A 25,156-nucleotide genomic window follows, 5' to 3' on the forward strand; every position below is an offset into this window, starting at 1 on the left:
ACACCAACAACTGCTGACACTAAAAGATAGAAATAGAGGTAGAAAAAAATAATTAAACTCAACCATAAGCGATTTGCTCATTGACTCCGACCTCATTATGCATGATTTGCATAAAATTTGACTTTTTTATTTTCGTTTTTCTATTCCGAGACAATTAAGTTTACGGATTCAATATTCTAGTTTTGCAAGTTGCTAATTGACTTAAATCTTTCAAGTCACCCAAGAACTGAAATATGGGGTCTAGGGTATAAGTTGTACTTCATTGTGGCATACCTACCAAGTTGACTAATAGCGTGTTAGCAATTTCGCCCTGAAGACTAAACAAAACTTTTTAGTTTATCTTTTTTTTGTTTTTAATTTTTTTTTAATAAAAGAGAGATTTGTATTTGGAATCTCACCTATCATTGTGATAGACATCAAATATTTGACAACTAGTTACTGACTCTCCCTCAAATGGAATCTTGAAGAAACTAATTAATCTTGAAATTTGAGATGGTTCTAGTGCACCAGATGCATGCATTAATGTCTTGCATGTTACAGTTGGTTCGAAAGTCCAATATTGAACATTTGAACTGGTGGGAAACTTTCTTAAATAATTTTTTAAAAAAATGGTGGGAATAAAGGAAATCTGCTCACACCACTCCGACATCGACCAATTAATGAAATAAGAAGATCAAAACTCAATCTTCTTTATAATCTCAAATTGATAGTAAAATAGGCAGTTACCGATCGATAACAAGTAGCAAATAAGCTCAAGTACACAGCGACACAAGGACGAAACGACGATATATATGTAATTAATAAAACTAGCCAGCTTGAAGGAGTTGATCGATAGCTCTAGCCGGGCAAATGCACAAGTGCCCTTGATCACTGGCTAGGGGCGATTTGCAGGCTTCAGCTTCGCATCATCCACTATAGCCGGTGGGGTTGATGATCGATGTTGATACACGCTTCTTTGGCATTTGTTGTTGCTGAAACTGGCCCAGGGGTGTGACCTGATTCACCGCCTCATCTTTAGAAGCATTGTAGTCGAAAGGCCAAAAATTTTCGCATTTAGTTACTATGTTTTTCAAGTCCTTGGCCATGAGAACGAACGCCTCTACCTTTGTGTGACACCGGACATTTGCAGCTGAGGTAGGGAGTGCCACAAGAGATGATGATGCAAACTGCAGAAGAGCGTGTCCATAAGAATCACCCTTCTTGAGGAAGTTGGTGTCCATGGATGGAGAAGTAGCCAGTCCTGCTGCTTTTCCAAAATGACTACTCTCAGTAGGAGTCGTGTAAGTCCACATAAACCCTTCTGTAATGAAGACCATTCGATCAAGTGGTTCTCCCATCTGAAAAACCAGGGTATTCTCAGGGTAATTCACGGGCTTCAGATAGTCGCACATCATTTTCAAAACTTTTTCATCCATCTGGCTAAGCATTGGTACCTAAATATGTACATAGACAACTAGTTAATGAACTTACAATATATAATCAACAACACACACACTGACACACAAAGAAGGGTGCGTACTGTGATGAGGAACATACTTTTCTTAGCGCACTCATGCAGAGAACGCGCTTTAGAGCTTTCTTGGTATACCAGGGAAGAATAGAGACTAGATCCTCCAGATCTGCATTTATGTCCTCTTCCAATTTTTGCTTGATGTTTTTCATGATCTCTTCCTTCATGTCATCTTGGAGACCATTTTTTTCCATCCACTTTTCTATATCGTTCTTTTTTATCAGAATCTTCTCTCTTACCTCCTCCACCCTGGTAGTTGCCCTCTCCATATATATCTGTCTCATATGAATTCCATCAATCACCTCCTCAAATCATTGCTATGTACAAGACTACAAGTATATATAATATATACGTAACATGGGTGATTAATTACCAACCTGAACATTTCCAATGAGATATAGAAATAATAGCAAGCCGATGATAGAAATAAGAATTGCAAAGCTGTTTTCCCACAGATAGGTACTTGTTTCCAAACTTGTGCCAAAAGAACTGCCACAGAAGAAATTGTTAAATGATAAGTAATTGTGAAATACTAGTTAATTAATTACTGCGCTAGCAGAAATTATAAACTACGCGCTTATAATGAAGATCACCTTAAATTTCGCAAGCCCCACCAAAAACAGTAACCAATCTTTGTTGGAAAGTTTATTGGCCCCTGGATATCATTTTTGAGGGCATCAAAAAATATTCCAAAATCAAATGGTGGATCAGTCATATTATATGGAACTTTTACAAGGCAAAGATCTCCTAGAGTTCTATTGAATTCTTTGGTAATAATTGCAGTCTTGTCATGGCAGTAAAAAGTGCATTCTGATTCTGCTTGTTTTGTATCAATGCAAGTTCGATACCAGCATGATATCTCTCGCTGAATAGAAAAAAAATACCAAAAGGCTCCCAGTACCTAAAAGAAAACAGACTCTCATCAATGAAAAATTTATGTTGGGAGACACTGGTAATAGAACTATCTGACTGCACCAAAATTGAAAGTTGCCTGCAATAGGATCAGTACGTATCCACCTAGCTAGAATTATGTATGTAATTAATGTCGTTTTTTAATCGTTATAGTCTTGCAATAACGTTGGTAATTAAATATTATAATTTGAAAGTATATAGTCTTATAAATGTATAACAATCAGTACCGCTGCATTATTTGCTATGTAGAATTTTTTACAGTTAGAAATTGACAAACACGCCATTAATTAATTCCAGCATCTTTCCTAATTCAAAGGAAGGGGGAAAAAAACCGAAAATCATAATGAATTGAGAAGGGGTCAGATGAATAAACTTACATGACTGGCAAGAACGTAGAGGAAAAAATTGAATGCACCTTTAATCCATAATGCGGACTGTGTAACTACAGTAGACGATAGATAAATTCGATAAATTCTTGGCACATATTGGACTAGAAGAAAACCGCTCAGAATCTTTCTTCTCAGTAAATAGTTACGGCCTTCCATTTCGAAAAACAACCCTACTATTAGCAGCTGGACAAATTAAACAGACAAACAGTCGTAGGTTAAGAAAGTCCATTAATTACAGCCACTTAAGCTAATTTCTAGCTAATAATCAATTTACCACAAAGAAAATTACGTTTACTCTTACTTGTGGCATAGGGAAAATAGCAAAAACGTCAGTTAGGAAAGAGCGCCATGACAATTTGCGAGAAAATTCTTTTGCAAACTGAATCATCTGAACTCGGGTTACCGATTCCCATTCCCAATCCGAATTGGTATCCCTTGGAATCTTTGAGGCTGCAGATTTGATAGCTTCACGGAGTTGGTATATGATATGCACTAGGAAAGTGATGTCCGTGACTGATCGAAAAACCAGAGCTGCAGTCCGCACTTGTTTATCGATTCCCATGCACTTTTCTTCCTCTTTGATGTATGGAATGTAAAAGAACAAAGGATCAAATAAAACTGCAATCACACATGAAGTTACAAGAATCGTATTCCACCATGGGTTCATAACTGAAAGAATTTCCGCAACTGTTGGCCTCTTCCATTTGTTGCTTGCTTGAGGTTCTCCAGGTTGAGGTGTCCGTACTGGATGTTGCAATAGAGCCTCAGGACTGTTGAAATCATAACCTATACCTGGCGTAAGGCTGATAGAAGAAAAACGAAATTAATGTAAATGAAGTCGTCGACCACGATTGACCATTGAACAAAAAGCTCAATGTATCCTTAACCTAAATTAATCAGAGTCGATGCCCTATCGAAAGGAGAAGTGCTTTTCCCAAAAGGAAAAGAAACACTCTTGCAGAAAAACCAACGAGCTAGGTTAATAAAACAAACCTCATTTCGATGATGCTCTCATCGTATGGTCCCTGATGTTTAGACATAATTATTTTTTGCCCTTCTTCTATGCTGGATGAAATGGTTTCTGAATTACTAACAGAGCCAAGCAAAGTCTTCGTAGTCCCGCAATTTTCTGAATGGCCGTCCTGAAATTTGAAAAATATATGACAATTAATTATAGAAATGATTAGTATGGTTAAGATCTAGAACGAGGAATGACAGTACTTAGTACGTACCTGGAAGCTAGAAATGTAAGTGTTTAATTAATTTATATACGTTTTACAATCAGAAATAGAGATAGAATTAACAATTAAGGAAGATATATGAAGACAGAGTATATATATACGTACTTCAGAAGAGGATGTTCAACTAGACAACTCGTAGTACTGCACTGGTAGCTAGAGAGCAAAGAATGGCGCTCTAAAAATAAGCTAGAAATTCAGCTGGAATTCCAATACGTGACTTCCCAAACCAGATCAAACTGAAATAGCCTATGAACACAACTATGTCCAGAATGAATTATATATATAGACTTAATTGCATGCATTCAGTACTAACTCAATAGTCAATAGGGATATAGGAATTAAAAAAAGACTTGGGTTAAGTCATGCATGAGTTGGTGTTTTTTGTTTGTACTGGGAGTCTGGGACAGTGGGACATGTTGACGAAGGCCTAGTCAATTATTCTTAATTGTCCTAATCAATAATAGTTTGTTCATTAGTTCATTGATTCCTCATGCCTGAATCAATAGACTAGTAGCATCATACATATTCGTCATGAAGCAAGTGCAGAAATAGAAGTTAGTTATTGAAGAGAGTAGACATAAGATATGATGAGAAAAGTGTGTGTTGATTTCCTTTCTTGTTTTTCTACTTCTCTTTTTTTCTTTTATTTTTTTAACGTTTTTTCAAGTGAGTGTGAGAAAAGTGAGAAATCGATCCAAATTTAAAATTATTTAATTTGAATTTTTAACTTTTTTTTGGACAAATTAATCGTTTGTACATGTACCGAAAACTTTAACAGAAGTACGAGGATAAAACTAACATAAGGGAGTGAACGATGAAGGTGTCAATTCAGATTCTCTATATATTGAACACATAAAAGAGTATTTGGGTCCTCAATTAATATAGGTGAAAAATGTTAAATCTAAAATAACTTGTACATATGTTTGTGTCGGTAGTTGATAGCTAAGGACCCGCGCACGAGAAACCCTATTAAAATGACACCGACATCCAAACTCACCATACCTAACTATATATATATAATATATGATCAATTACTCTTTCTTGCAAAGATGACATGATAAAGTTTAGTTTATTTGACAATATGAATGCGCAATGTGTTAATTTAATTAAACTTTGAGCAACGACCTTTGGCCCCAAAAAAAAAATTCAAAAAACATCACAACAACCACTTTTTTAACTTCTTGCTATGCCTTGGTGGATAAAGTTTTAAGGATTCATATTCATTAACCGTTTGACGAATTGTGTGAAAGGGAATGAAGAAACTTAATCAAACAAGGGGGCGCATATATAGAATCATGAAACTATATATAAGAGCATGAAAAATTTGATTGAAAAGTTGATGTTTTATACTATAAATGATCATCATTGTACTAATTTGATTCCATTGATTGAAAAATATATGCTCTCATTTACCTCCAAAAAGGGAGAGGTTTTTGTTATAATGAAATTTGTTCATAAAATACAACAATATATTCTAAGGGTCTAGCCCTAATGCCCAAATTTCACCTAAATGATTCTCATTTATCCCACCAATAAATTTGAATTCCCACTCACCAATTTAAATGCAAAAAGTCACATTTGAGCTCCAATTAATTAAAAATTTACACACTGTACCACTCACTCTCTCTTTTCTAATTGACCACCTCACTCTCAGATCTCTCCCTCTCCTCAACAACGGCGAGTCTCTCTCCGACGAGGTCCGAACCCTAACGGCGACAACCTTGACCTCTTCTTCCTAATCCTCCGATCTCCACTCCGCATTCAACATCCGCGAAGCCGACCGCCGAGCCTTCTTCGCTGGATTCTCCAGCTCCGGCGCCGACCCCCTTCGGGTTCTCCGAGCCCTCCACCACCTCAACCAGGTTTGAAGTCGGATCCTCGCCTTTGGGGTTACCCTGCGCCTTCAAGGCCTCCGGTTTGCTTCGTATACCGGTGGTCGGAAAACAGGTGCATGCCCTTGCCGTCAAGGCCGAGCAGATATGTGACGTCTTTGTTGGGTGCAGCGTCTTTGACATGTACTGAAAAACTGGTCTCTGAGATTATGCCCGGAAACTGTTTGATAAAATGCCTGAGAGAAACCTTGCCACTTGGAATGCCTACATGTTGAATGCAGTGCGGGAGGGGAAGCCGAATTCGATTACCCTCTGTGCATTTCTCAATGCCTGCTGTTCGGATACGTCGGCTTTGGAACTTGGGAGACAGTTGCATGGGTTTGTGGTGCGATGTGGGTTTGGGAAAGATGTGTGATGTGTCAGTGCTCAATGGGCTTGTGGATTTTTACGGGAAATGTCGCACTTATAGACCAATCCATTTTTCTTGATTCTTATTTCTTCTCTGCGCACAAAGTCTGATGCTTATTCTAACTTGTGTGGTGTGGTTTCTTTTCACTGGAAAAATCTAGATTCGATGTGTTTTTGCTTTCTCATTTTGATTGGTCTATGTTTTGATACAAAGCTTCTGGCTCCCAATGATGAACACTCTACTTTATAAGTTTCAGCGTTTACTGAAAATATAATGTTGAAGACAAGTTTTACAAGGTCTGAGGGAGCCAGCTACTTCTCATTTTCTATTTTGCATGTACCAAACTATGAACTCTCTATTGCCTGTGCTTCTGGGTTTTGGCTCTGCCGCTCTGGCGTGCATTATGCTTCAACTTCTGGGATGTGATACATGATTGTGGTATGCCCAAATGTGCCTATGTTTTTAGATTGGCCAATTTTTAATATGGTTCTCATTTACAATGTCTTCAAGTTTTTAATAATACTATTGTTGATGGTCTGCAAATGAAGTATTAAACTTGATCGTCATTCTTATAATTGGTAATATGTTATTATTGGTACTTGCGGGACTTGATAATTATGCAAGCAAAGACTGCAAATGGCTATTGGGTTTTGGCTTCTGCTAAGTCTTGGTGCATATATAATGCAATTATATTTGAGTTTTTGCCATTGGAGATCACTGTCAAGTGTTAAAGAGTTTTCTTTCTTCAATAAAATTCTTTTATTGAGGGTCAATAAAAATTTTATTGCCCCCCAATAAAAGATTTTAAATTGATGTAATCTCCTCATCTTTTTCCTTAATCAAAGTTTTATTTGTTAAATTTTAGAGAGATTAGTCCCCCTTTCCTGCAATAAATTTTGGGTGCGGCTATTGCCACCCTACTACTCCTTTGTTCACCCTACATTATCTTCTCACTGCACATATACTTTTTTAATTTCATGTTTACTTTGTTCACCTATTTGTAGTACCCAAAATGCCCTTTTCCAATGTAGGGTTTAACTCAAATTCTTTTTCTATTTGGTTTCCTCCGCGTCTCTCTCAGTTGTTTTTGACTTCCTCCTCGTCTATCTCAGTCAATCTCATGAAGTCCTAGTCAATCAGTCTCACCAGGATTAACGATGAATAAAATGATTAAGAATAAATTTTAAGTACATATTATGTAGGGGATAATAAGAAACAATAATTGTAATTTTTAATAAGATATTGTAATTTTTTATTAGGGTATTTTAGTATTTTAATAAATAAAAAACTTGTTAGGTGAACAAAGTAGTTAGTAGGGTGGCAATAGCCGCACCCTAAATTTTTATTATCCCCCAATAAATGTTTATTGGAGGGCAATAAACCTCTCCGACGGCCTCTTTGGGGACCTCCGATTAGATTTAACAAAACATTTATTGCCCCCCAATAAATGTTTATTGGGGGGCAATAAACCTCCAAGAAGTCCCCGGACCGGATTCCCGCGGCTGGTGACGGGACTCTGGCAAAGTCCCTTATGGCTTCTCTCTCTCTCTATGAGGGGTGAGAGCAAAATAGTCTAAAAAAAAAACTTAGTTGGGTATTAGGGTACAACTTATTAGAATTATTATGGGTAAGTGAAAAAAAAATAAGTGAGTGGTGTAAGGGAAAAAAATCCATAGAATTAAGGTAATTGGTCAAAACCCCTATATTCTATATCTAAAAAGTGGAGCAGCATGCATGAGTAACTAACTAACTAATGATGAACATACCAAAAAAAAAAAAAAACTTTAACTAATCATGAAAGAAGGTGAGCAAATTAAACTGACAATAGAGCTGTTAAACTGTCAATTTGCGGGAAGAAACTGTCAAACTCAAACACCAACTACTTGTTAATTCGAGTATTAAATATTCTCTCCTTTTTTTTTCTTGGTCAGGTCAAGTATTTATATTTATGTATTCAACGGATCGATGAAAAATTATCGGAAAGAGAATTAATGGAAAACATAATCAAACCAAGGTGTGGAGTACGTGTGTTCAATAATCTTGCAATTCGTTGCTCGATCATTGACTGACTAACTGAGGATCAACTTCAGTTAAGGTCTAGTCTTTGTTTTTGCGTCTGGAAGTTAAAGTCGATCAATCCACGTTAATTTAGTAACTTAGGAGACTGGGTTTTTCTTCTTTACCTTAATTTATATATGTTGGCTGAAGGAAGCCACTTAAAAATGGCAGAAAAGGGCAAACCAGATGAATCTGGGGAAGAAGAAGACCGAGCAACGTGATTTTTTTTTTCCCTATAGCAACTCAAAACGACGTCGTTTTCAGTTGTTTTGAGTTTTCATTTAATATTAATAATACTCCAAAACGACGTCGTTTTAAGACTGAATAAGGGGTAAAAAAATTGCCCATAGTTCAGATAGGACTTGTCCCAAGTGGGAAATTCTAGTGTAGTGGTGGGTATCTCATACCCACATTTACAAAAGTGAGAACAAATTTTATTGTCAAAGTTGTAATTTGAGTCATACTTTGTGTAATCTTAGTTCTAATAATGATAATTACACCTCTTACGACATTTTACAAGTTTTTGAACAAATTCGTTGTCAATGTTGTAATCTTAGTTCTAATAATGGTAATTACACCTCTTACAGCATTTTTACAAGCTTTTGAACAAATTCGTTGTCAATGTTGTAATTTTTGTTTAACTATATGTAGATAATGTAAATGAATATGGTAACTTTTTTTCTCAATATTGTAATTTTGGTTCAAATACTTGTAAATTTTTGTTCAAATAGTTGTAAATGAGGGTATCTCATACCCACCAATACACTAGCCTGTCTCGTCCGAAGTCCCAGCTTACATCGTTCTCCCAGGTCCCAAATTCCCAATTTTGCAGAACAGCTTCCAATCTTCCATTTCTCTATTTATTTTGGCAATTGAAGATTGAAAATTTGAAAGCAATTTTGTTCTTTCGATCATTGACAATCAAGTAAGTTTGCTTCTTCTTCTTCAATTTATTCTTCTTTTTTCATGGGTCGTGATGTTTGAATCAATGACATTATTTTTTTTTTTAATATCTTACTACCTTAGTTTTTTTGTTTTTTTTTTAGTTGAGTCTTGCCTTACCTAAGAATTACTTCTGGATCTGCCACTGCTTAGGATAACATGTCCTTTCTGTGTCAACCCACTGTTGATAATAATAGGATAACATGCCCTTTCTATACAACCACTGCAAGTGGCATAGTGATTCTTGCCTACTTGGATGTGCTCTCCAATCTAGGTTCGAACCCCGAAACTGTCAAAGTGGCCAAGCACTGTGCTGCAATGCACAGTTGGAGCATTTCACATGCGCCGAAGGGGTTTAACTTGGGCCTAGGAAGCTTTTAGGTTCCCCTTGACAAAATCAAAAAAAAAAATTTGTATAGACCGTGAGACATGCAGTTAGCTCGATAGTCCAATATTGAATGGGTGGGAATAAAAGAATATGCTCACACAGCTCCGACACCGACCATTTAATGAAATAAGAAAATCAAAACTCAAATTTTGTATAGACCGTGAGACATGCAGTTAGTTCGATAGTCCAATATTGAACAGGGGGGAATAAACGAATATGCTCACACAACTCCGATACCGACCATTTAATGAAATAAGAAAATCAAAACTCAAGATTATCTTTAATCTCAAACTGATACTAAAAAGTAAAAATACCGATCGATAACATGCAAGTACCAGAGCTTAAGTACACTGTACACAACAAACACAAGGACGAAACGACGATATATATGTAATTAATAAAAGTAGCCAGCTTGAAGGAGTTGATCGATAGCTCTAGCCGCCTTGTAACAGCAAATGCACAAGTGCCCTAGATCACTGGCTAGGGGCGATTTGCAGGCTTCAGCTTCGCGTCACCCACGGTTGCCAGTGGTCGATGTTGATACACACTTCTTTGGCAACTGCCCCAGTGGTGCCACCTTATCCGCCGCCTCATCTTTAGAAGCATTGTAGTCGAAAGGCCACAAATGTTCGCATTTAGTTACTATGTTTTTCAAGTCCTTGGCCATGAGAACAAACGCTTCAACCCTTGTGTGACACCGGACATTTGCGTTCGAGGTAGGGAGTGCCGCAAGAGATGATGATGCAAACTGCAGAAGCGCGTGTCCATAAGAATCACCCTTCTTGAGGAAGTTGGTATCCATGGATGGAGAAGTAGCCGGTTTTGTTGCTTTTCCATAATGACTACTCTCAGTAGCAGTCGTGTAAGTCCACATAAGCCCTTCTGTAATGAAGACCATTCGATCAAATGGTTCTCCCATCTGAAAAACCAAGGTATTCTCTGGGTAATTCACCGGCTTCAGATAGTCGCACATCATTTTCAAAACTTTTTCATCCATCTGGCTAAGCATTGGTACCTGAATATGTGTATATATATAGACCACTAATTAATAAGCTTACAATAATAGACAACACACACAAAGAAGGGTGCTTACTGTGATGAGGAACATACTTTTCTTAGCGCACTCATGCAAAGAACGCGCTTTAGAGCTTTCTTGGTATACCAGGGAAGAACAGAGAATAGATTCTCCAGATCGGCATTTATGTCCTCTTCCAATTTTTTCTTGATGTTTTTCATGATCTCTTCCTTCATGTCATCTTGGAGGTCATTATTTTCCATCCACTTTTCTATATCGTTCTTTTTGGTCTGAATTTTCTCTCTTACCTCTTCCGCTCTTGTAATTGCCTTCGCCATATATAACTATTTCATATGATGAACTCCATCAATCACATCCTCAAATCATTGCTATGTACAAGACTACAAGTATATATAATATATACGTAACATGGGTGATTAATTACCAACCTGAACATTTCCAATGAGATATAGAAACAATAGCAAGCCGATGATAGAAATAAGAATTGCAAAGGTGTTTTCCCACAGATAGGTACTTGTTTCCAAACTTGTGCCAAAAGAACTGCCACAGAAGAAATTGTTAAATGATCAGTAATTGTGAAATACAAGAGATTATTCAGAGCACCGCCGTGCACTTGCACCAACATAAATGAATGGTTAGATTACATTAAATACACTTTTTGTTTATTAAAAATAAAGTTGATAATAAATATCAAGGGTTGAGATTATTTTATAAGGGTTGAGTCACTTACACCGTCGGTGCATAGAATAATTTCCAGTGAAATACTAGTTAATTAATGACTGCGCTAGCAGAAATTATAAACTACGCGCTTATAATGAAGATTACCTTAAATTTCGCAAGCCCCACCAAAAGCAGAAACCAATCTTTGTTGGAAAATTTATTGGCCCCTGGATATCATTTTTGAGGGCATCAAAAAATATTCCAAAATCAAATGGTGGTTCCAACATATTATGTGGAACTTTTAAAAGGCAAAGATCTCCTAGAGTAGTTTTATTGAATCCTTCGGTTACAATTGGAGTTTTGTCATGGCAATAAAAAGTGCATCCTGATCTTGGATTTGCCTCAATGCAACTTCGGTACCAACATGATGTCTCTCGAAAAATAGAAAAAAAGTACCAAAAAGCTCCCAGTACCTAAAAAACAACAAACTCACATTAATGATGTTGGGAGGTGCTGGTAATAGAACTATCTGTTTGAACAAAAATTTGAATATTGTCTACAGTAGGATCAGTATCCACCAAGCTAGGATTATGTATGTAATTAATGACTTTTTTTTTAATTAATCAGTTCTTGTCTTGCAATAACGTTGGTAAATATTATAATTTCAAAGTATACTCTTATACACTTATATGTATCAGTACGGCTACATTATTTGCTGTCTAGATTTTTTACAATTAGATCGAACTTGACAAATGCACGATTAATTAATTCAAGCATCCTACCTAATCCAAAGGTAGAAAAAAAAAAAAGTGAAAATCATAATGAATTGAGCAGGGGTCAGATGAATAAACTTACATGACTGGCAAGGATGTAGAGAAAAAAATTGAATGCACCTTTAACCCATAATGCGGAATGTGTAACCGCGGTATACGATAGATAAATTCGATAAATTCTTGGCACATATTGGATTAGAACAAAACCACTCAGAATCTTTCTTCTCTCCAAATAGTTACTGCCTCCCATTTCGAAAAAGAACCCTACTATTAGCAGCTGGACAAAAAAATCGTGGGTTAAAAAGTCCATTAATTACAGCTGGTTAACCTAATTTCTATCTAATAATAATTTTTTTACCAAAAGAAAATTAAGTTCACTCTTACTTGTGGCATGGGGAAAATAGCGAAAACATCAGTTAGGAAAGAGCGCCATGACAATTTGCGAGAAAATTCCTTCGCAAACTTAATCATCTGAGCTCGGGATACCGATTCCCATTCCCAATTTTTTGAATTTGTATCCCTTGGAACCTTTGAAGCTGCAAATTTGATAGCTTCACGAAGTTGGTATATGATATGCACTAGGAAAGTGATGTCCGTGACTGATCGGAAAACCAGAGCTGCAGTCCGCACTTGTTTATCGATTCCCATGCACTTTTCTTTCTCATTGATGTATGGAATGTAAAAGAACAAAGGATCAAATAAAACTGCAATCACACATGAAGTTAATAGTATCGTATTCCACGATGGGTTCAAAACTGAAAGAACCTCCGCAACTGTTGGCCTTTTCCCTTTGTTGCTTGCTTGAGTTTCTTCAGGTTCACGTTTCCGTATTGGATGTTGCGATAGAGCCTCAGGACAGTTGAAATCATAACCTATTCCTTGTGTAACGCTGATAGAAGAACAAGAAAAAAATGTAAATGAAGTCAGTCAACCACAATTGACCATTCAACAAAAAAGATCGATGGATCCTTTATTAACGTAAACTAATTAATTAGGGTCGGATAGGCCTCCCGGGAGAAGTCCTTTCTGCAAAAGGAAATGAAGCTACCACTCTTGAAGAAAAATAATAGGTTAAGGAAACTAACCTCAAATCGATGATGCTCTCATCGTAGTTGGGTACCTTATGTTTAGACATAACTATTTTATGCCTTCTCTTATGCTAGAAGAAATTATTTCTGAATTACTATCAGAACCAAGGAAAATCTTCGTACTCCAGCAATTTTCCAAACAGCGGTCCTGAAATTTGAAAAATATATGAATATAAATTATAGAAATGATTAGTATGGTTAAGATCTGGAAAGAGGAATAAACAGTACGTACTTGGAAGCTTGAATTAACAATCAGATATAGAGATAGAATTAACAAATTAAGGAAGATTTATGAAGATAGTTTATACGTACTTCAGGAAATTAAGGGTGATCAACTAGACAACTTGTTGTACTGGTAGCTAGAGAGCAAAGAATGACGCTCTGACAATGAAGTAGGATACATATATAAGCTAGAAATTCAGCTGGAATTCCAATACTTCCCAAACCACATTCCCTTTTCTTTTTGTTATGCGCGTGTTTATTTTATAAATGGATAGGGAAAAAGGAAAGAAAATGGTGTAATTTGTAAAAAAATGGATGTCATTTGCGCGCAACCTAATAAAGATAGAACTTGTAAATAAATGACTAAAATCTAACAAAACTTTAAAGATGTGATATTTCTCTAAACATTTATCGCGTAGCTTATCTGACGTTCCACAATTATTGCAATGATAGTTTTATATTTGAGAGCTTTAGACCGGTGGAATCCATTGCCGAAACAAAAACAAACGGAGTGGGGAAAAGACAAGGTGGGGGGAGAAAAAATGACCACTGCAAGAAGAGACACTTTAATAGAAAGATACTTTGGCAGAAAGATAGCAATTAATTACTACAATGATTCTCTGCTTTATTAAAGCAAGCAGAAAAATCGATATGATGTTTCGAAAATGAGGACGTACAAAGATTGGGAGACGACTTAAAAAGTTTGGTCTTTGTAGACCAAAAACAAAAGAAGAGACTGTGGACTAGACTTTTGCATAACAACCATGACCAAAGTAAGCTGACTAAGATCCACACTCCAGTCTTTGTGCATATTCGTCGTGAAACAAGTGCAGAAATATAATTTATATATTGAAGGGATCCGGATCGTCTCCTTGGCACTCTTCTGTCCTAGATTATCCTCAGCTTTAGATCTCATGCGTCCATTTAATATTTAAAGGTGGATTAATTCTCCACGTCAGCGGTCGGCTATTAAAGAACAAACCCTTACCTTTTCAATACAAACAGACGTTAGTTTTAATCCTTAATTCCGTCATCATCGTCGATATCTGTTCCTCTTCTCATTCTTTTCTCATTCTTTGTCAATCTACCAATGTCTGATTGCCGGTTTGTTTTTGTATCATCATCAACAACCACAGTGATTAAGTTGCACTCACATCAAATTACGTCACGTTGTTATCATCATCGTCAGGCATTCTGGGGGCTTATTCGAGCAATCCAAATTTTCATATTTGAATTTGTATTGCAGTGCAATGGTTATATCTTGATAAGAGATTTGTTTTGTTTCAGTAAGGTTGAAAACTAGGCGCAAAGGAAGGAGTCGCCAGTCGTCAGATGCAGTGGCGGAGGGAGGAATATATATGTATGGGGGCCAAAAAATTTAACCAAACATCAAAAGACCATTGATGAACCAAAATGGCAAAATACATCCCCTGTATTTGGTTGCAATCAGTGCATATAACTACCATATAATACACAAATATGATTCGCATTATACAAAAAAGACTTGAGCTATTTCCTAGCACAAAAGACAATCAATATTTCCTAACAAAATAGAAACAATACTGCTCAAGTCATCTATAGCTGTCCACGACGAGGAGCCATCTTTTGGAATCGTTGAATTATAGGCTCATTGTCAATGGCATTGAATGTATCTTTCTCAAGGTATACCGTTAAGCTATCATTCAACCACTGATCTCCCATTCGATTTCGCATTCGATTTTTTATGATGTTCATGGCAGAAAATGCTCTTTCAACTGTGGCTGTTGCAACTGGAAGTACTAGTGCCAAGGTTATGAGTAGATAGACAAATGGATATATCTTGTGCTTTCCTGTCTCGACAAGTTTCTGTGCTAGAGAAGAAATTCCTTGCAAGTCTTGAAACTTTGTGTTAGATTGCATATCATCAATATAAATATATATCAAGCTGAGATTGTAGTATTAGCAAATCTGATGCAGAAAAATCATCCGGATAAAATTGAGCAAGAAGCATCAAACGTTGCTTGTTGAAAGCAGAAAATGAATGATTCGGACGTAAACATGCCAAACAAAGGAGTAGCTCAGTATTAACCTCATTGAAACGATTGTTTAACTCTTGAAGTTGGAGATCTATCACAGCACAAAAGAAATCAAAGCGATAAAAGTGCAGATTTGTGATTTCTGGACTTTTGCGTTTTGATTTCCATTTACATAGATGCTGATCACTCATGTTGGGAACCATAATATTTTCCTTGCCACAAAAGACAACAACCTGCTCTAGTAAAGAATCCCATCCATTATCCCTCATATCTTGCAATTTTCTCTTGCAAATTTTCACTAAATCCATTGCATTTACTATATCTTGATCATCTTTTTGCAAGGCTTGTGACAACTCATGACTAATTCCAAGTACAATCCTCATCAAGTGCAGACTAAATATGAAATCAAAAGATTGCAATAACCCCAATGAAATAAATGCATCATGTTTCTGATCAGAACCTACGTTGTCAAATGCAATTTCATCTAGCACATCAATTATGGGAGAGAACATGGCAGTAAAGTTTATGAGCGTACCATAATGTGAGCTCCAACGTGTATCGGCTGAACGCTTAATCTCAATTTCTTGATTTAAGCCTCTTCCACTTGAAAGTTCTCTAACTTTCAATGCTTGAACAACTTTGAGAGACTGCTTTTCTCGAAGAATATCACGCCGTTTAGAAGATGCACCAACAATATTTACAACATGACCAACTGATGTGAAGAAGGCACCTACAATGCTATGTTTCTTTGCTACAGCCACCAAAGCTAACTGAAGCTGATGTGCAAAACAATGGACATAGAAAGCAGAGGAATTCTCCTTCAAAATAAGTGTCTTTAAGCCATTAAGTTCCCCACTCATATTACTGGCTCCGTCGAAACCCTGACCACGTAAACTTGATATGCTTAAACTGTGTTTACAAAGCAATGCATCTATAGCTTCTTTAAGTGTAATGGCAGTGGTATTGGCAACATGTTCAATGCCAATGAAACGTTCAATCACAGAACCATTCTTATCCACATAACGAAAGATAACAGCCATCTGTTCTTTTATAGAAACATCCCTAGCTTCATCAACTAGAATAGAGAATAATGCATTATCCATGTCTCTAACTATAGCATTTGTGGTTTCAACTGCAGCAGCATTTACTATGGCTTTTTGAATCATTGGTGATGTCATTTTGAGGTTTTCTGGAGCATTTTTCAATGCAACAGCTCTAACTTCTTCATCATGATCAGCAAGAAATTGCAAAAGCTCAAGAAAGTTACCTTGATTGCTTGAATTGTCTGACTCATCATGGCCCCGGAATGCAAGGCCTTGTCTTAGAAGAAACCGAATGCAATTAACTGATGCAGTGAGTCGAATTCGATAATCTATTCTGGATTGCTTAGCATTCTTGTGGATGATATTTCGAATGTGTTGTCCTTCATTCATCAAGGCTTCACACTTATTGAAAGCTTGATTATGAGCACTATTATGGTCTCCAACATGATCATATAATCTTTCTTTCTTTTTCCAATTTCGAAAACCATCACTAGTAAATGCATCACCACCTGCTTGTTCTCCGATATTTGCTTGAAATAGGTAGCAGCACAAACAATATGCACAATCTTTGTTTATACTATATTCCAACCAATTAGGAAAATCATCGAACCAAGCAGATATAAACCTTCGTTTCGAAGCTCCACACTTGGTTTGAAGAAATTTGTGTTCCCTGGGCTGACAAGGACCCCTTTGCAGATATTCTCTTCGAACTTGATCTCGAATGTTCGGATCGTAATCTGAAATTCTTGTTCCTAATCCAGGATCTGAAGGAAGATCTGCCAAGTTTATTTCTACCCGAACACGACTATTCTTTGACATTACACTATCTTCAGGGGGTGGTAGCATGTCTGATTTTCTTTTAAAGAATCTTTCCATGACTCTTTCACACAATTTACAACTACATTAGATGATTAAAGTGTAAGTAAAATTGTTTGAAAACTAAGAAACGATCAATATAGTAAACAAAATCATATGTAATTAGCAAAAATATTAGTATATGCTTATAGAGTTCCACACTTCGATCCTTCCAGGCATGCAAAAAGAAAAGAGATCAAAACAATGGCAATAAAATCTTTCAACACAAAAACAGAGTTACAGAGCAATCAAATTATATTATCAACATCATAACATGAATCCATGAATCCATGGTATTGATGATAGAACATAAAGTCATCAATTCATCAATTCACATTAATTGTTCTCAACAAGTCTACGCAAGAACAGAGCCACAGAGGAGAAGAAAAAAAGTAAAAAAGAAACAAAAAAATTAATCAACCTGAGTGTTGGCTTTGGTAGTTGAGTTTGATCAACAAAGAGATATTGATATATGGGGTTTGAGAAAAGAAGCCATCGCAGCAACTAGAAAGCCAGCAATATCAGTTGGTACTTGGTTATTGACTTTGAGTGCAGATTGTTGGCTTTGGTAATTGGTACTTAGTAGTTGAGTTTGAATATATAAGGTGAATGGGGTTGCACAAGAAGCTACGTGCTCCCTTTTTTCTTGTTTTTTCCGTCAGTTTGTGCCTTTGTAGGAGACTGGGAGTTGTGTCACTTGTGTGTTGTGGGCCTGTTGATAACTTGATATCATGATATGCTTAGATGGTTTGTGGGCTTTCAAGTTTGAATTGTGCCGTATATGATACTATATGGGAACACTGAACACAATATATGATATATGTATATATATAAACAATATATATGGCCACTTGATGGGGACAAAATGTATACTCGGGAGCCAAATGTCAAAATCTCAGTGGGGGCAGTGGCCCCCGCTCGTCCTGAACTGCCTCCGCCCCTGGTCAGATGAGTGATCTGTTTGCAACTTGATTCTGCGAATGAGTCAAATCTCCGCCGACTGCTGCCGACTTAGAGAACTAGACGGATCGAGGAGGCACAGGCCCGGGATGGGACAGCTGGAACCGTGTTTGGTGTCGGAGGAATCGTACAGCGGTGGAAGAGAGATGACTTGCTGAGGAAGAGATCTATATGTGTAGCCATTAATTTTTCTAATGATTGTTGAAAACTCATATTCTGCAAGATTAAAACTTTGGAAGAACTCAAGGCTATAGAAAAGGAAGAGGAAGACGAGAAGAAGTGAGATGACGGAGAGAGAATAAAGAAAACGTCGTTAGCCCAAGCTTAGGGGAATTAATAATCAAATGCTGATGTGGATTACTCTGGCCTTTCGATTTTGAATTACCGGTTGGGAAAAAATTCAGGATAAATAAGGCTGGAGTTGGAAAGGGCCAAGGAGAAGATCCGGATCCCCATATCGAAGAGTGGTTATGTTGATCTTCCTTCTTGTTCTTCTACTACTTCTCCATAATTCTCGTTTTTAAGGTAGTAAGAGAGGAGTGAGCATTTTGAAATATTAACATTAAAATTAATTTTAAATCCAAAGTCAAGTTTATTTAATTTAAACTTTTTAACTCTTTGGACAAACTAAGCATTTGTACATGTAATGAAAACTTTCACAGAATTAATAGAGGATAAATCTAAAGTAGGCCAAGAGAGCCAACGACCAGGTTTTAATTAAAATTCTCTACTATGGATACTCAATTAATAGGTGAAAATGTGAAATCTAACGAAATTTGTACACGTGTTTGTGTCAGTAGTTGGTACTAGACTACTAGCTAAGGACCTGCATGCATGAGAAACCTTATTGAAATGAGACCGACGTCTAAGCTCACCACAAAACTATATATATAATTTAGGAAGAATATCACAAACGGTCACTCAACTTTTACCTATTCGACACTTTGGTCACTCAACTTTAACTCTGTTATTCACTTCGTGTACATACATGTACATTTGCAAGCATAATTAGCTATAATGGGCCACGCTCATTGTACCGCTAAAGGTACTTATTCCAACCAAAGGAATGACATTCAGGTACACCGCCAGGCGGGCTACAACCTCAGCGTTGGATCACCCCCAGATCACCGCCGACGCGCCGTGCCAAAATGGCATCAGTAGCTCCCAGAGCTGGGAACTGAAACATTTCAGTCCCACATTGAAAACAAAGAGGAGAACCTCCTCTTCCTCACCTATAAAAGGTTCTCTCCTCTCTCCTCATTAATGACGCATTCAATACTTACCTACTGTTACTTTGTCAACATAAATACATTGACTAACTTAGGCATCGGAGAGTCGAAGGCCGCCCAGCGCGGTCTCCCTCTGACGCCCTTTGTATTTTACTTGACAGGCAGTGGAGGCTTTGAGAGCATCATAAGGATTGGTCCGCCCACCGGATCAGCGTTAACAGAGGTTCGGCTACCGCCGGACTTGTAGACATTAACATTGGCGCCGTCTATGGGAAGTCTTGAACAAAAGGTCATCCCACCACAATCACCATGACTAACGGCAGCGGGAGAAACGTTGAAGAGCGGGCAGACCATTCCGCCATCCCCCAATCCTCCGACCCAGCGGTAGGAGTTAACCGTGCACTATTCACAACCCCGGCCAACCCCGGCGTTGAGGCAAATCCAGGCAGCAGCCGCCCGCCGGGCCAAGATCTCATCACTATGTACGAGCTAGCGCTGGCGGATCTTCATAAGGAAAACAGAGAACGTGAGGAAGAACGTAAGGAGAGGGCTGAGGCCCAAGGACGGTTGGCTGCGCTGATGACACGTTTTGATGAACTGAAGAAGACGTTGGAAGCGACCGCCAATCCAGCACAAAACGAACAGTCATGTAGCACCGGGCGTAGTCAACCCGGCACTGGCGCATTGGTACCGGGGCCAGCCATACAGATGCAGGTACCGCTGGACCCACCTGAGTTATTGGGGATGGGACCACAGCCCATCCCCCAGGTAATGATAGACCAGGAAGCAGAATCACTGCCGCACACCAACCGCTCGGAAGTTAGGGCGAGGACTGAAGGCAATCCGCCTGCACCGAGGCGCAGGCAGGTCCAACGGAATGTTCAGGCTGATTTCGCCGGTGATGAAACCGCCCAGATATTGGAAAGGATGCAGCAGCTGGAGCAAAGGTTAATCCGGGGGGAGTCGGGCGCCCAGGCGCCTACTCAGAATCCGCTTTTCGCTTCCAGACCTGGACCCTTTACCGCTGCGATCCTACAAGCTATCAGACCAGCATATGCAAAAACCCCAATGATGTCGCATTACGGCGGAATGTCTGATCCCTTCGTCCACATGGACACCTACAAGAAAGTCACCAACAACAGGGGATTTGATGACGCCACCCTGTGCCACTTGTTCAACGAAACATTGGATGGTGAGGCGATGAGCTGGTTTTTCGAGTGTCCGCCAGGGTCCATTGACTCATTCCATGCACTATCACACGCCTTCCTCTCTCGGTTCATCCTATTGTCCGCCGGACATCACAACACAAGTCGGCTGTTCCGCGTCAAGCAAGAGACGGGCGAATCACTGAAGGCCTTCGTCACAAGGTGGCGAGCGGTAGCATCTCAGTGCCGAGACCTAGACAAAACAATGGCATTAGCGGCCTTCAAGCAGGGACTCCTCAAAGGGCCATTCCTCTATCACCTCAACTACAATCATCCTATGCGGCATATGACCACGTCATGAGTGAGGCGGTCATCCATGCCCAAGCGGAATTCCTCACATATGGAGAAAACCCACCGCCACCAGCAACTCCAGCAAAATCAACACAACCACCCCCCAATCATCAGGAAACCGCTAACAAGACCCCTTCAGCACCTCCAACTGACAGGAAGAGGGAGTGGCAGCAGGGCCACCACCAGAGCAAGCGGCAGAAGGACCAGCATTACAACAAGGGCAACCGCCCAACCCATGGGGATAATCGCAACAAGCAGGCGGAGTCCTTGCAGAGGTATGCAGTGTTCACGGTCTTCACGGCCTCGTATGAGGACATCTACAATCAGTGCAAGGATCAGATCCCACCGCCACCCCCTCCAAAGTACCCAAAAACGGGCAAACCCAGGAACACCGGCAAGTGGTGCAAATACCACGGGGACAGCGGCCACAATACCAACAGTTGCAATGCCCTCAAAACCGCCATTGAGACTTTGTACCGTGACGGCAAATTGGAGCAGTTCAAGGTGCGCCAACCGCCACCTGTGATCGCCAATATTGAGACTTTGGGCTGTATCAACACCATCGACGGTGGTGCCCCAATCACTAACATGTCCCACAGGGCGAGGAAGCGCTATGCACGCGCTAATCACCCAAAGGAAGTCTGCAACATCCGCTACGAAAGATCCACCGAACTCCTAAGATCAGAATGGGAACCTATTACCTTCTCATAGGAGGAAGAGCGCGGAGTGCATTTACCCCATGACAACCCATTCCTGGTCGACGCCATCCTGGGCAGATTTTCTGTGGGGAGAATCTTGGTGGACAGCGGATTCGCCGTCAACGTCATCTTCAGCGGTTGCTACGATCGTCTCAAGCTGAACAAGAAACTACTCCAGGATCAGGAGCCACTGCTTAGCTTCTCCGGCGACGTCACACAACCGCTGGGGTCGGATTACATGCTGCTGGTTATTGGCAATAGCCCATGCATGGCAGAGGTGCATACGGAATTCATTATCGTCGATTGTTTCAGTTCGTACAACGCAATCATTGGACGACCAACGCTTAACAAGCTCAAGTGCATCATTGCCGGATACATGCTTCTCATGAAATTCCCCACACCCAACGGCACGGGCTGTGTGAGAGGAAGTCAACAGTTGGCCCGGGAATGCTATTCAACGACTATAGCGCGCTCGGCGCGCTGCCATGAGATCCTGACGGTGGGCAATCACGCACCACCCCCAAATATTTTCGAAGACCCTAGAGATGAGGAGAAAAAATATGTAAAGAAAGAGCCGGTCAACCCGGACACGTCATTAAAAGTTGTATGCATCTCGGACGAGCACCCTGAGCGGACAGTCCGCATAGGCGCCCAACTAGACCCAGAGGCGGCGGCAGAGCTCACTCAATTCTTGCGTGATAACGCCGCCGTCTTTGCATGGTCCTACGCGGACATGCCAGGTATCTCTCCTGAAATTATCACTCATAAACTGACCATCAAACCCTCCTTTTTATCCCATCAAGCAGAAGCGGAGGACCTTTGATGAGGAAAAGTACCAGGCAATAGGAGAAGAGGTTGCCAAGCTCCAGAGCATTGGATTCATCCGCCAGGTCGTCTATCCCCAGTGGATCTCCAATTTGGTAATGGTCAAGAAGCCAAGCGACAAGTGGCGGATGTGTGTCGACTTCAAAAATCTCAACAAGGCATGCCCAAAGGATAGTTTCCCGCTACCTCATATCGATCAGCTAGTCGATGCAACCGCCGGACATGAGCTCCTCAGCATGATGGACGCGTTCTCCGGATATAATCAGATCAGGATGCACCCCGGTGACCAGGAGTGCACCACCTTCACCACCGACAAAGGCCTCTACTGCTACAATGTCATGCCTTTCGGTCTGAAGAACGCCGGTGCAACTTATCAGCGGTTGATGAACGCCATGTTCGCTGAACATCTGGGAAAAATCATCGAGGTCTACGTGGACGACATGCTAGTTAAGAGCATGTCGGCCAGCGGCCATGTGACAAACCTCAAGATCATAGTAACCATTCTCCTGGCCTATGGTATGCGCCTCAACCCAGAAAAATGTTTTTTTAGAGTCACCAATAGCAAATTTTTGGGATACATCGTCAGCGAGCGGGGCATCGAGGCTAACCCGGACAAGGTACATGCCATCCTTAACGTGGCGGACCCCGAGTATAAGGTGGACGTCCAATGCCTCCAGGGCAAGTTAACCGCCCTTTCTCGATTCATCTCCAGACTCACGGATAGGTGTGCCCCATTCTTCAAACTCCTCAAAACAACTCACAAGAAAATCATCAACTGGAACCCAGAGTGTCAGGCGGCGTTCCAGGGCCTGAAAGAATACCTAGCAGCAGGCCCTCTCCTTTCTGTCCCTGTGCAAGGAGAGACACTGTTTATCTACCTAGCGGTCTCGGTATCAGCCGTAAGCTGCGCCATTGTCCGGAGGGAGGGCCAAGACGAGCTCCCGGTGTTCTACGCCGGCAGAGGCATGAACGGAGCAGAAACAAGATATTCTCCCTTGGAGCAACTAGCCCTCGCACTCATCGTTGCCGCCAGGCGCCTCCGCCAATACTTCTAGGCTCACACGATCCATGTGTTGACCAATCAGCCGCTGAGGCAAGTGATGCAGAACCTTGAACACTCGGGGCGCCTCAGCAAGTGGGCCATTGAGCTCAGTGAGTTCGACATAGACTACAAGCCAAGAGCAGCCATGAAGGCCCAGGCAATGGCGGACTTCATCGCTGAACTCACCGAGCGTCAACCAGAACCCGGTACCGAGACCAGGCCCGGCACGGAAATGGTAACCACCGAGGAGGCAACTCCGCACTCGGATTGGAACCTCCATGTGGACGGCTCCGCTTGTGCTAAGGCCAGCAGCGCCGGAGTCATCTTAACAGGACCCGGGGGACTGAACGCGGAGTACGCGTTGAAATTCAACTTCAAAGCTTCAAACAATACGGCGGAGTACGAAGCACTCATAGCCGGCCTACTCCTCGCCATCGACTCGGGAGCCGACAACATCAACATATTTAGCGACTCTCAATTAGTCGTTAACCAGGTCAACGACAGCTTCCAAGCCAAGGACCAGCAATTAGCGACATATTTGGGGTACGTCAAAACGCTGCTTAAAAAGTTCAAATTCCACCCCATCACCCAAATCCCCAGGGAAAGGAACGCCAAAGCTGATTCACTGGCTAGACTGGCAACCGCCCAACCACATCAAAGTCCAGCGGACACAAGGGTGGAGAGCCTTGACAGACCAAGTATCACAAAAACCCTAGCGGAGATCTTCAGCGTTGAGGTCGGTCCCAGCTGGATGGACGAGATCATTGCATACAAGCGCAACGGCACACTGTAGGAGGACAAAATCCAGGCGAGACAGCTCAAACAGAGAGCAACGCGCTATAACATCCAGAATGGCAAGCTTTACCACCAGGGATTCACCCATCCCAATCTCCGCTGTCTCACCCCGGAGGAGGGAAAGGTTGTTCTAGGACAGAAACACGGCGGAGACTGTGGAAATCACTCGGGCGCCAGATCCTTGGCCAACCGCACAATGCGGCAGGGCTACTTCTGGCCCACACTTGGCGATGACGCCAGGCGGATTTCGAGGTCTTGCCACAAATGCCAACAGTTTGCAGATCTCCCACATGCACCGGCAGAACTGCTGTCAGTCATCATCGGCCCATGGATTCACTCCACGTGGGGACTCGATTTGATTGGAAAATTCCAAACCGCCAAGGGCCAGTTCAAGTACATCATTGTTGCCATCGACTACAACAGCAAGTGGATAGAGGCGGAGCCACTAACGGCAATAACTACCGCCAAGGTAATTCACTTCCTCTGGAAGAACATCTACTGCCGTTATGGGGTCCCACATACAATCATTACAGACAACGGCACACAGTTCAACAACAAGGAACTCATCTCCTTTACCGCCAACTTGGGCACCAAGTTGAGTTTTGCATCTGTCGCCCATCCCCAAACCAACGGCCAGGTTGAAGCAGCAAACAAGATAATCAAAAAATTGCTAAAAAAGAAACTCGACGACGCCAAGGGTTTATGGGCGGAGAATCTTCCAGAAGTTTTATGGGCCAT

The 25,156-nt window shown here is 40.5% G+C and overlaps 3 protein-coding genes across 3 annotated transcripts; all 3 read right to left on the reverse strand.

Moving 5' to 3' along the window:
* Positions 1–726: 726 nt before the first annotated feature.
* LOC112183571 (cyclic nucleotide-gated ion channel 1) lies at positions 727–4,275 on the reverse strand. Its single transcript, XM_024321948.2, has 8 exons — positions 4,158–4,275; positions 3,805–3,953; positions 3,113–3,614; positions 2,800–2,994; positions 2,104–2,411; positions 1,888–1,999; positions 1,537–1,785; positions 727–1,433 (listed from the first exon to the last, which is right to left on the reverse strand). Exons 2-8 carry the CDS (start codon positions 3,849–3,851, stop codon positions 906–908), a joined length of 1,941 nt encoding a protein of 646 aa, XP_024177716.1. The 5' UTR covers positions 3,852–3,953; positions 4,158–4,275; the 3' UTR covers positions 727–905.
* A 5,613-nt stretch (positions 4,276–9,888) lies between these two features.
* LOC112183579 (cyclic nucleotide-gated ion channel 1) lies at positions 9,889–13,759 on the reverse strand. The gene is made up of 8 exons (XM_024321954.2): positions 13,551–13,759; positions 13,236–13,386; positions 12,535–13,039; positions 12,233–12,427; positions 11,543–11,850; positions 11,146–11,257; positions 10,792–11,040; positions 9,889–10,696 (listed from the first exon to the last, which is right to left on the reverse strand). The coding sequence occupies exons 2-8, from the start codon at positions 13,283–13,285 to the stop codon at positions 10,193–10,195; spliced, it is 1,923 nt and encodes a 640-aa protein (XP_024177722.1). The 5' UTR covers positions 13,286–13,386; positions 13,551–13,759; the 3' UTR covers positions 9,889–10,192.
* Positions 13,760–15,363: 1,604 nt separating this feature from the next.
* LOC112172616 (zinc finger MYM-type protein 1-like) lies at positions 15,364–17,394 on the reverse strand. Its single transcript, XM_024310020.1, has one exon. The coding sequence runs from the start codon at positions 17,392–17,394 to the stop codon at positions 15,364–15,366; it is 2,031 nt and encodes a 676-aa protein (XP_024165788.1).
* Between the last annotated feature and the right edge of the window lie 7,762 nt (positions 17,395–25,156).

Source organism: Rosa chinensis, chromosome 1, assembly GCF_002994745.2.
Source record: "Rosa chinensis cultivar Old Blush chromosome 1, RchiOBHm-V2, whole genome shotgun sequence".
Lineage (NCBI taxonomy): Eukaryota > Viridiplantae > Streptophyta > Magnoliopsida > Rosales > Rosaceae > Rosa > Rosa chinensis.

Coding starts and splice junctions, on each gene's coding strand:
- LOC112183571 (XM_024321948.2), bottom strand. CDS start 3,851: ATGTCTAAACATCAGGGACCATACGATGAGAGCATCATCGAAATGAG. Junction 2,412..2,799: donor TCTACGTTCTTGCCAGTCAT/GTAAGTTTATTC, acceptor GTTTTCTTTTAG/GTACTGGGAGCCTTTTGGTA. Junction 1,786..1,887: donor ATCTCATTGGAAATGTTCAG/GTTGGTAATTAA, acceptor CATATGAGACAG/ATATATATGGAGAGGGCAAC.
- LOC112183579 (XM_024321954.2), bottom strand. CDS start 13,285: ATGTCTAAACATAAGGTACCCAACTACGATGAGAGCATCATCGATTTG. Junction 11,851..12,232: donor TCTACATCCTTGCCAGTCAT/GTAAGTTTATTC, acceptor GTTGTTTTTTAG/GTACTGGGAGCTTTTTGGTA. Junction 10,697..10,791: donor GCATGAGTGCGCTAAGAAAA/GTATGTTCCTCA, acceptor ACACATATTCAG/GTACCAATGCTTAGCCAGAT.
- LOC112172616 (XM_024310020.1), bottom strand. CDS start 17,394: ATGGAAAGATTCTTTAAAAGAAAATCAGACATGCTACCACCCCCTGAA.